The sequence below is a fragment of the Prorops nasuta genome, unplaced genomic scaffold (genome assembly GCF_024137725.1).
Source record: "Prorops nasuta isolate Cenicafe-Biocafe unplaced genomic scaffold, Cenicafe_Pnas_1.2 PNAS00003, whole genome shotgun sequence".
In the NCBI taxonomy this organism is placed as follows: Eukaryota; Metazoa; Arthropoda; class Insecta; order Hymenoptera; family Bethylidae; genus Prorops; species Prorops nasuta.
Window position 1 is genome coordinate 5,863,806 of NW_027116800.1, and position 11,263 is coordinate 5,875,068.

At 38.4% G+C, this 11,263-nt stretch overlaps 1 protein-coding gene across 1 annotated transcript; it reads left to right on the forward strand.

Moving 5' to 3' along the window:
• The first annotated feature begins 7,048 nt into the window (after nucleotides 1-7,048).
• Nucleotides 7,049-11,254, forward strand: LOC136784405 (uncharacterized). The gene is made up of 14 exons (XM_066745028.1): nucleotides 7,049-7,119; nucleotides 7,257-7,347; nucleotides 7,409-7,606; nucleotides 7,650-7,809; nucleotides 7,961-8,096; nucleotides 9,021-9,166; nucleotides 9,797-9,923; nucleotides 10,023-10,134; nucleotides 10,257-10,321; nucleotides 10,414-10,518; nucleotides 10,574-10,717; nucleotides 10,783-10,866; nucleotides 10,947-11,081; nucleotides 11,218-11,254. Exons 1-14 carry the CDS (start codon nucleotides 7,049-7,051, stop codon nucleotides 11,252-11,254), a joined length of 1,611 nt encoding a protein of 536 aa, XP_066601125.1.
• Nucleotides 11,255-11,263: the final 9 nt, after the last annotated feature.

Below are 11,263 nucleotides of genomic sequence, written 5' to 3' on the forward strand. Positions count from 1 at the left end.
GGATATAGGAGAATAGAAGGGGGGAGGGGGGAGTGAGATAAAGAGAGAAATGAGAGAAAGAGCAGAGAGTTAGTTTTGGTGGGCTTTTACGAGTTCTTGGCTCGCTGAAAATTTGTCTGGATGCCATTGGAGAGCACCGAATGTGGATTTTCCTTGTCGGGTCGGTGGTAAGGGCGACAGGAAGTAGTAAAAGAGCCGTACAAGCCCCTACCTAATCTCCCTTCCAGCCATTCTCGACCATCCCTTCTCCCATCTCTGTATACTCTAGCTATATATACACCCTGGCTGACTCTGCACGATACACTTCGATTCTGTTCGTACTACTTGCGATATTTCTAAACTCTCATTCGCTACTTACGACGCCAAATCTCCACTCTTACTCGTACTCTGCCAACTCGTAAAAAACCACCAGTTTTTCTTCTTTTTTTAGTACTTGGCAAAATCCGTACCAACATGTTGCCTTCGACAATGAGTCGAGCAAACTTTTCCTCGACTCGCAATAATTATTCTGCGTCTCGACATAAGAGACTCTGGACGGAATCCAAGAAACATTAAACGAGCAGTCTATAATAATATCACGTTTATAACGTTACGAAAAGGGATTTATAGTAGAATCAAGTCTATATTTATCGTGCGAATTGCAAAAATAAAAAATGAAATGTTCCGAATAAGAAGATTTTTGGTAGGAATCGATAGGAGACGAGGAGGAATCTCGTCGAGACTTTGAGATTTCTCTCTGCCGGAGGATTCCTCAAACCGATTGTTGACCTTTCAACCACGAAGCATTTTGTCATTGCGGCAGCTTCTGAAACATTTATCACCGGACCGTCGTCCTTCCGCCCTTATTCCGGCTAGCTTCACTCCGAACATCGTCGCGAGAAAAAACAGAAGACGCTTTTTCCTTCGCAATCTCTTTTGTCACGAGCGAAAAAAAAAGTTGCAACTCGACGCTATAGCAGCATTTTGCGTTTCCGATAACATCGATCGAACACGACTCTCTGTCGTTGTAATCGAGGAAACTCGTATTTTTTTCGTTTCAAAATTTTCAACAACATTTATTGATGAGCGAAAGACCTCGATTGAATTCCTCATTGAATTTCGAGTGCACGTACTGTGCGCTCGTATATCACTGAAGTATGGTATATTAGCGTTATAAATTATTTAAGGGGGGGGGGGGCGTTATTTATGATAATTTTTCCACGTAACCCGATCGGTAAATTAGGCATTCTTGGTGAAAAAGAGTCTCCGGTTTGGTGGTGGTCGAAGCTCCGGCAGTAAATTAGCAGGAGGCTCGCCGACACACCTGCGATTCCTGGCTAACGGACCATGAACGAGTGCAACGTGTTACCGTGAGAGAAATGGAACGTGAAGAAAGCTTTTGAAACGTGCCAGCTCAATTTGCCCGGAGTGTTACCGTTACTCTGCGGAAGCTGCGCAGCTAGGACATAATCGGACGTGTCGCTCAGACTGCTTAATTACCCAAGAAGGACCGAATTTACAAAAGTCTTCTCGGAGCTCCTTTAACGCAAATGATTATAGCGCCATCCAGGATAGTTTCAACTTTCGCGCTTCGCATTAACGTTAATACCGCGCTCGATCTATTCTACGCGAGAAACTTAATCTCCCATTAATCTTGCACCGTTGAATCTCAACTTTAATGAAAACGAATCCAGCGTTTGGTGATTCTACGTATAACGTAGGTTTTAGGGGGTGGGAGTGGATAGCAACTAATAATCTGTACGATTGCAAGAGCAACGGCATATAAAGTTTCGAGGATTATTCACTTTGCCGGATATGGAACGGCTGAAGTACTTAATATAGGGGACGACTATGATCCCTTAATTCGAGGTGAAACGTGTCTGAGGTAAGGAAAGGAGAGGGGGGTGGGGTAGAGGTGGTAGACCGATGCAAAAGGCCTCGCAGGGCACCCCACGTTAATAAGACGCGCCACCCGCTGAACGGTTTCAAACTTTGGATCGACTTTGATTAGAGCATCCTGCTAATGACAGGGGATCGACCGGCGTTTAATCTAATATTCAAAACTGTCTAGGGTAGCTCATCAGGAACGTAATATTAGCTTATCGGCCTCCTAGATCCGCTTAAATCTCCGAGATCGCGCTCTCCCGATCTCTGATCCATTCTGACTGAGAAATTTCCAGGATCAACCTATAGGATCGGCTTGAGCTTCGTTCAACCAAACGCCTTTTTAATATCGTATAAATATTTTAATATAGTACACGTGTGCTTTCCGCCACCCATTCTTATTATACCTTGATTAGCATAATTGAATCACGGTAGAAAAGGTGATCGTAAATATAACATTGAGAGTACATCAATCTTGTGGTAGAATTTTTACTATATATATATGTATTCTATAGAAAAGAGTGTGTGTGCGTGTGTGTAACGTAGTATCTGAATATCATTGGAGTCGTTCGGGGCAAAGCTCATTTTCCGAAAGTGTTCGGCTGAAGCAAAACGACCAAGAGCACTGGGGCTCTGTAATGCGCAAAAGGGGTGACCAGGATGGTAGCCAGTGCAGACATATCCAGAAAAGCAATCTCTACAATGGAAAAAGGTGCGAAAAGACAGACATTGGCCCGTTAGCTTTTATATTTACGTTTACGAGATGCCACTACTCGCCAGGATATTTCGTGCACAAAGCATCTGCCAAAACTACCACACCATTATACGTGTATCTATATATATAGTTATATATACTGCACGTATTTCTCTTACATTTATTTCAAATCACCTTTGTTTCGTATTCTTCTATGATATGATTTTATTATTTAATGTATTATAATATAAGTCAAACTTTATTTATATTTGGAATGTAACAAAAATTCATTTATTCTCGTTCAACATAAAATGTTATCTATAAAACACGTATTCCTCTTACATTGATTTAAAATGAAAATTTTGTGTTCTCCAATGATAGAAATGAATGTATTTTCATCGTGTTACAATGTTATAATCAAACTTTATTTATATTTTAAATACAGAAAAAATTTGTCTCATACTCGTTTCATAGAGTATTATAAAACACGTGTTCCTCTTATATTCATTTAAAATCAAAATTTCGTGTCTTTCAGTGATAGAAACGAATATTTTCATCGTGTTACAATGTTAATCTGACTTTATACTTATATTTGAAATGCAGCAAAAATTTGTCTCGTATACTCGTTTCATGAAGTAGCCACTTTAGCTTAGGAGAATTGATTCATTTCGCAGCGTAGGGTTATTATCACCCTGCCAGCGTAGGTGCGAGTTATTTATTACTGGTAAGAGTGCTGCGAGACGGGCAAAGGGAAAATTCCGCGGTGAGAAAGAGGACGGAAGTTCTGACAAATCGTGCAACTCCTATCAGCCGCGGAAGAGGGAAAGTTTTTTCTCGTGTTCGTTTTACCAGCGTGTTCTTGAAAACAGCACGCCTCGCATTACAATAATACTAATAGAGAAAAGTTCACACACACGTACACATCTATATATATACTATACTATATATAGGCGAATAACGAAGAACGGAGAAAACTTTTACGATCACTTTTATCGAATCGTTATTGACTCTGGAATAAGAATTCGGCCCAATCGGAATTTATGACGCTGCTCACCTCCATCAGACGTTTTATTTCGTTTCCGAATCCCCCCACCATTAACTACGCGTAATCCTCCACGTCTGCCTAGGAAAAAATATTTACCAATTAATTCCATTATGGCCGTGTAATTAAACGATCAAATTCCTCCGCGACTAACTTCCGAAAATATTTCATCGTCCAGTCTCGGTATTTTAATCTCTAAAGTAAAACGAAGCTCGGATTTGTCAAATTGATTAATATCGGACAGGTAAATAAATCCAAGCCTCGTAAATCCTTCAGGGAGATTGAAATCTGACTGGTGCACGCAACGTTAGTCGACGTGTCGTTTAATCGCGCCTCGGGTCATGGACACCTACAATCAAGGAGTTAAAAGCGGGATCAAGGGACTCTCCCTGAATTTTCCACACTTTTCCACTTTTCAACTTTCCAAAGGATCGCTCCGGAACGACCAGCGGAACGCCCCACCCAATTGTGCCTCAACCGCACCACTATATATAAGAAGTTTCTTGCTCTGACCTACGTTTTCCTAATTGTCTTGAGATATTAAAAAGAAACCTTCTGATTCTTTAATTTTTTTTTTTTTTTCTAAAAAATAGAAATAAAGAATTAAAAATAGAATTGAATTTCATTTGAAGAATAAGTATGACGTTTCACAGTATCAAAATATTTTTTGTTGCTTTACGAAAGTCTGAAATTATAATGGATATAAATATATTGTGTGAAACTAGCAATTGTGTATTTCTCCAGGGAATAGCAAAAGAATAAAATTGTTTGGAGCATCGTTGAGTTTAACTGTTAACTGCTAGCTGCATGTATATACAGAGAGAAAGACTGACTACATTTTCTTTATATATATCGCTGGAATGACACGATTACATGATGCATTCGGCGAGCTACCATATTAAAAAACTGTAGGCGTATTTATGCTGGCGCGTTGCCAGACGAGTTTCGCGTTAACGAAATATCGTCAATTTCTTGAATTTGCACGCTTTGAACACCGGAACAGTAAACTCTATTACCTCGGTGGCTTTTCATTAAAGTTAAAGCGTTGGTTTAAGGATTTATGGATAAGGCTTTCCATTAGGAGGGGGGAGAGACACACGGACACATACACAGAGAAAATGCAAAGCAGGTAAATTTCTGCCGGTGGAAAATTACCGTGGCCTTGCGTGCTAGTGCGTGCGTCCACTCTGTTATCTCTCACGATTATTACGGGGAGACGAGTCCTGAAAATGGCGCATACCGGAATTTCTAAAGTCCCCGTGACCACAATAATATCGTCACACGCGATATTATATTCCTTTATAATGTATGCGCACACATGTAAACGCGAGGACGGAAAAGTCGTGGAGCTCGTAAAAAATTCCGAGTCTTTCCACTTCCGGTTGATAATAGTATAATATATACTATATATATATACATATATATATATGTCTGCTGTAGCTTGATCGATCGCGCCGAACGAGAAATGCCAACTTCCATCTACGACCATACGCCCCCCCCCCCAAAACCCAGAGATTTTCAAACTTTAAAAATATCAGCACGTGTGCAGCTCCAACTTTAAACATTAGATTTTGTCTTACTGTGCGTCCCTGCAGGTCCGACACTCCAGCATCTCGCCAAGTTTCCCAAACTAAAAGCATAAGTTGAGAAATATTAATCCGTAAATTTTCCCCTGAAATCAAAAACTTGCAAACTTTTCTGTCAGACTGAAAAGCGTTGACGGAACATTGCGTTTAAATTTTCCTGTTCGGACTAAAACTCGTTCGATCCTTCGTGTTTATTCGTCTCACTTGATTTTATCGAAGGAAAGCTTAAATGATGTTGTTGCTATAAAAGTTTTCCTGAGGTTCGTTAAAGAAAGTATTAAAATCATTAATATAGAGGAAAGGAAATTTAAACAGTTGATTAATAAAATTTGCAGATTTTATTAGTATGATATTCTCAGTTTGAATTTCAACTGAAAGAAAGGGAATATTTTGCGAGCGTATGGAGCTGCTTTTTATGCATGAAAATTAATTCTATTCTTGGTACTTGTTCGTTCAACTTGTTTTTATCGAAGCAAAGCTTTAAATGATATCGTTACTATAAAACTTTTGCAGCAACGAGGACGAATGATCATTGATATAAAATTAAGAAAATTATTTAATAAAAGAGCTGGAGATTTCATTAGTACGAGACTCCTAGTTTGGATTTCAATCGAAAAGAAGGGAGTATTTTGCGAGCATACGAAGACTCTTTTTTATGCAGGAAATGACGGTTTGGGAAGTCCTAGTGGTGCTGTATGCTGATTTCTCTGGTTTCTTCTCTCCACTTTCTCACCCCCCCCCCCCCTCTCTCATACTACTCACTTTTTTACCATATTCAAATGAATATTGCAGTTACGTACGAGGTAGGAGAGAACCGAAGGCGCAAAAGTACGAGGACTTGTTTGCAGGCGCAGATGAATTATATTCGTAGCCATAAAAAGTCCTATAAATATGAAGGACCCTCCACTTAATACCCACTCCTCTAAACGGCGCGAACATAAAAAGATTGCTCGTTCGCTCAACGCGAATTGCAGAATTGGCCCTTCTCTCGCGCGGGAGAAGCTACTTCTAATCATTATTGGCGAAGAGTCGCTCCAAGTTGCCAGAAAACGCGTCACGGGAGCCATTTCGACAGTTTCCTCAAAAATCTTATAAGCAAACTTTTCTACAACTATATCTATATATATATATATATATATTACTGTGTGATATTTTTAAGTGCCACAGTTTCGTTGGTTCTTACGCAGGAAAATTTGTCTAGGGCAATAAATGTTTTATCTTTCTTTGCCACTTGTCTATTAAATTTAATAAAAAGAATCTAGTAAAAAATGATGTACCGTCTTATACTCTATATATATATATATATATATATATAGGTGTTTCGAAGAATCGTCAAACACCGAAGCCGTTGAACCGTAAGTAAACGACGCTTGGTTGTACCGAAGAAACTTTCAAAGTTTACGTCAAAGAAGCTTAAAATATTGATCTGCTTGCCGAAAGCAACGACACAGAAGGTAAAGCTGCGGTAATCTTTCAAAACATATTTTATGAGAACCGTGATTGCGAGCAAACTTTTGACAAACTATAAAATATTTGTAATCCAATCGAAGCTAATTATTCGCTATGATGCAGCATTAATCGCAAATATATTTATATATATTTTTATATGTATATACATATATATAAGAAAAAGGAAGAGATTAATTTTTCCAAGATGAGAAACGTTGGTGAATTCTTGTATAGTGGTTGCAATAATGCTGTCAAGGATAAAAGTGGTCACTTAGCGACGGAACCAATATAAAACTGATTGCGAAAGAAAGATTTCTGCCACAAGAGATAAAAATTTCACAAGAGCATTATTCCGTGTATTATTCAGCCGAGATTCTCTTGACTACTCACAGCAATTTCATGTTTTATTGCAAAATGCTAAAAGCACTGGTGGATCGAACATTAGAAAAAGAGAAGACGAGATTGAAAATCGATTCAATCGTTTTGTAACATCAATAATTTATAAATCGATTGAAGAAAAAAAAAGTGCAACGTGACTTAACCTTGAAATAAAGAATACGGACAAATAGCATGAGGTTTTAAGCGAATAAACGGTAAGTTAACGAGGGAGGGATTTGAATAGTGACAAAAATGAAGAGAGTCCATTTTTCAGCATGAGAGAGGAGAGATCTCGCGTTTGCTATTTTATAAACAGTTTTCATTTATTTTCCCAGGTGAGACGCTGAAACCGGTAAGAACTGTGATGATAGAAGTAAAGAAAGGATCGGGGAGAAGGGGAAAGTATCGTCAGTAGTGGAAAAAGAAAAAGCGAGATTTTCTCACAAGGAGAAAAAGATGTCTCCGTCTCGCAATGTTGATGAAGACGGAAAGGGTCATAAGAATAAGAAAGAGCTGAGAAATCGCCAAGAGGATGGGAATAAAAGCGGCGATGGCTCAACTTCAAGAAAAAAACGCAAAGGTGAGACAAAACACGTTAAAGCTATTTTTACCGAGGCTTTTCGTGTCTCTTCTCCAGCACACAATCTTATCTCTCGAATTAATACAACAACAACAGCGATTCTTCTTTAAAGAAAGTTCCGTCAGTGACGATAATATGACCATCGACTCGAATAGTGGTAAAAAAAAGAAAACCGTTTCATCGGATCAATCCACGAATCCGTGCAATCTCAGAGATCGTGAGTAATTGGAAGTAAAATTACGATAAGATTTCTTAATTAATTACCAAGTTATTTCGAGTCTTAAAAAGTCATTACTCTGTCTGTATATATACGTGTATATACAACAGAGTGGTGATGGACTTTCAATCGGAATACTCGTATTTTGCAGGTCCTCAAAATTCGATCGAGTACCAATTGTCGAATCCAGTGTTCGTGGAGCTGGGCTGGACTGTGCTACCGATCATTAGGAACAGGATGAAAATAGTCGAATACGAGACTGTAGCGTCGAAACCCCAGCTGAATAGGTACGTAAAGCGATAAACCGTGATTAGACCGAGCATACGGAATGTAGACGATACGCATTCCAAAATTCGAGTGATCCTCGTGCATTAAATACATCGATCACTGTACATATACCTAAACACATTGTGCAGTGAACGCCCATGCGCCTTTAACAAAATTCCAAACTACTTCATTTCTTGCTAAAATTTCACTAAAAAAATTCTTTTATTTTCTCAGTAACACTTTTGAATTCTTCAGTGTACACTTTAAACGAGTTTACATATATAAAATATCAAAAATGGTTGAAAAATTAAAGAGATTTTCAAAGGTTTCGTTGAATACCTTAATTTCTCCACTTGTACAGAATGTTGAACTTTGAAACGCTTACTTGGCCCATTAACTTGCGTCGAAAGTTTTCTCGCTATGTTGCTGCTGCTGCTGCTACACATAACCGGAACGTATTAAACAAAGGCATTAATTCGCGTCACACGCACGCACGTTCGGCGCACTTGCCGATAACTTACTAACGAGTTAACAATTAGACTGACGAGAAAGGCGGCCTGTACTCGTCGTAGGCAAAAACTTAACGAGCTTTCCGGCTGTAATTAAGTATCGCCATGCTCGACAGCCACTTCGAGACACGAGATGCAATTTTCCCATATCCGTGCAACCTTTCGACTGCTTCGAGATGCACCAAGTTTTACGCGCCACTGGGATTACAAAAATCTCTCGATGAGTTGAGTTAATCAACGAAATAATCCACTTAATTTTTCAATATAAAATATAAAGATAATTTCACCTCTTGTACAAGTTGATGGTCGAGATTTATATATATATACAGGACAAAATGTATAACAGCAAAGACGTTTTAATAGAACGTAATTAATGTTAACCTAACCGAGTTGCTTTTCCAATTAAGCTCTGTCGCGCTTGGCGTCTGTTCCCAGGTTGAAGATGCCGAAGCGCGAATACAGCGAGTGTTACGAAGGTGGTCTCGTGCTCTTTCTCCACTCCCACGCCAACGGATCCGCTGAAATCTATTACCCCAACGGCAAACTGGCGATGAAACTTTACTCCTCGAAAGAGCGAAATTGTAATTTACCAGACTTAACCCCTTACCAACCCCCCCCCCCCCACCCTTGGACAAAACTGCCAAGCACCGTAAACGTTCGAGTAGAGAATGTTGCAGCCTTAAAAACACTTAATAGAGAATAATTCGTTGCGCGTCATATTTTCCACAAGGAGGAGGAAAGCCACGAATTAATTAATCAGATTCCCACTGCAAGCTGCACAATGTTGCTGGTTTGCTCGAGCAGCGCGAACCTTACCGACTTCCCCCGAGGCATCACTATATTTGCATTTTATTGAATTTCATCTACGACGAGACAAACGGAATATATATATATATATATATACATATTCCGCAACCGTTTACCAACTGCTCGCGCGAACCAAGCATCCCCGAAGCTATACGTTTCCTCGACTACTTATATAGAAATGGTACTGCAGCGCCATTCTCCTAATTGCCAATCTCTGATTAAACTATATAAATATATATATATATATTTATAACGACACGTTATACACTCGACTCGCATCGTTAAATTTTTAAATTTTGATTAAACCCAAGGTCGTATAGCTATATATATATATATAACGTTTAGATTGGACCAGCGATGTAATTGATATGCATGTATATAAATATAATGCAATTAATTTCAAGATGATATGTATACTGTATTCACGCCAGGAGGTAAGGATAGTTCGGGTATTGAGAGAGAATCGCAAATTACGGCGATTTTCGATAGCTTGGGCAATGGCGTCGTGTTCGATGAGGTTGGTGCAACGCGGTAAGTAGGATAGATGGTGCAGCTATGTTTAATTACTTTGAAAGCTACGCTTTCGGCTTTCCGAGAGACGTATAATTTATATAGAGAGTGTTTCCACAGGCTATCGTATAATCAATTCGGGGGATTTTCTCGAGATTATCCTGGCAGACCACCTTACTCCTGGCCCTGGGCCATGCAAACTGCTAAAGCCACCCATGAAACGGTTTACTTGGTATGTGAAATAATTTCCTTCTGATAATAACACCTCATATATGTATGTGTGTTAGTGTGTGTGTGTGTGGAAGAATTAAAAATATTTTTCGAACCCCTTTTTATATGGGAATTTATTTATAGGAAAAATCCATGGTTGACTTGAAAAACATCTTTTTTCGGACCACGAGAAAAGTCATAACTGAGACGTAAGTTTCTTGTTTCAATTATTGCACTGGGAACTTGCTGCTGGAGAGCGTAATCAGGGAACGTAATGAGAGAGAGAGAATTTTAATTTCAGATCGAAGACCGTTGGAACACAGGAAACGACCTCGTTGCGAAATAAAAATAAAATGAGTATCGCGAGTACGTCGATCGAGGAGAGTCAGGAAGTCATGGAGGAAGAGTAACTGAGGATAATTGGATTTTAATGATAAGATAATAAATTCCTCTTTTTCTAGGTCTCATTTACCCATGAAAAATTTCAAGGACGTTTCATTCCCCATTAAACCAATCAGCTTGAAAATAAATGATTACTTTTCGCTGCGAATATTTGATAGGAGAAACATTAGCTTAAGATTTTCCGCCTGTAGAAAGAAAATTAAGTAAGTTGTTGTAATTGAAATTGAAACGATGAAAAATACTTGTGTATCGTAATTGAATTTTTTAGGATCGAGCTGGGAACGATATTGAATTTCAATAAAGTACAAAATGTATTTTACATCGAAGGGGACTGGAAAACTCATGTTCGGAAGTTAGTAAACAATTTATATATTTTTTTTTTTGTTATAAAATCATTACAATTACTTACCTCAATGGCTAAATTCCTTGTAGAAATAGATTTCACGATACGCTTACGAAAAGTCTACCGCCAAATAGCAGCATGTACAATTTGATTCAAGAGTACCAAAAAATTTCGCAGTCTATGAAGAGATATAAAAAAAGTACTATAGAATATATAAATTTTTTGTAATGAAATATAACGTACGTTGCATAAAATAATTTTATGGAACAAAAATCTAACAAAGAAAACTGTTCAAAAGGGATCTTTCAAAAGCTTTTTGTCTCAAAATTTACAATGAACTATTTAGTCCATTTTACATAGATACAAGCGCAATGTTATAAAATATATGAAGGGATAAAAACAGAGA

Bases quoted from the DNA above. Each gene is read 5' to 3' on its own strand.
- LOC136784405 (XM_066745028.1), top strand. From the start codon at position 7,049: ATGCTAAAAGCACTGGTGGATCGAACATTAGAAAAAGAGAAGACGAGA. The intron at 7,348-7,408 runs GTGAGACGCTGA...ATCGGGGAGAAG, and splicing joins GTTTTCATTTATTTTCCCAG to GGGAAAGTATCGTCAGTAGT. The intron at 10,322-10,413 runs GTAAGTTTCTTG...TTTTAATTTCAG, and splicing joins AGAAAAGTCATAACTGAGAC to ATCGAAGACCGTTGGAACAC.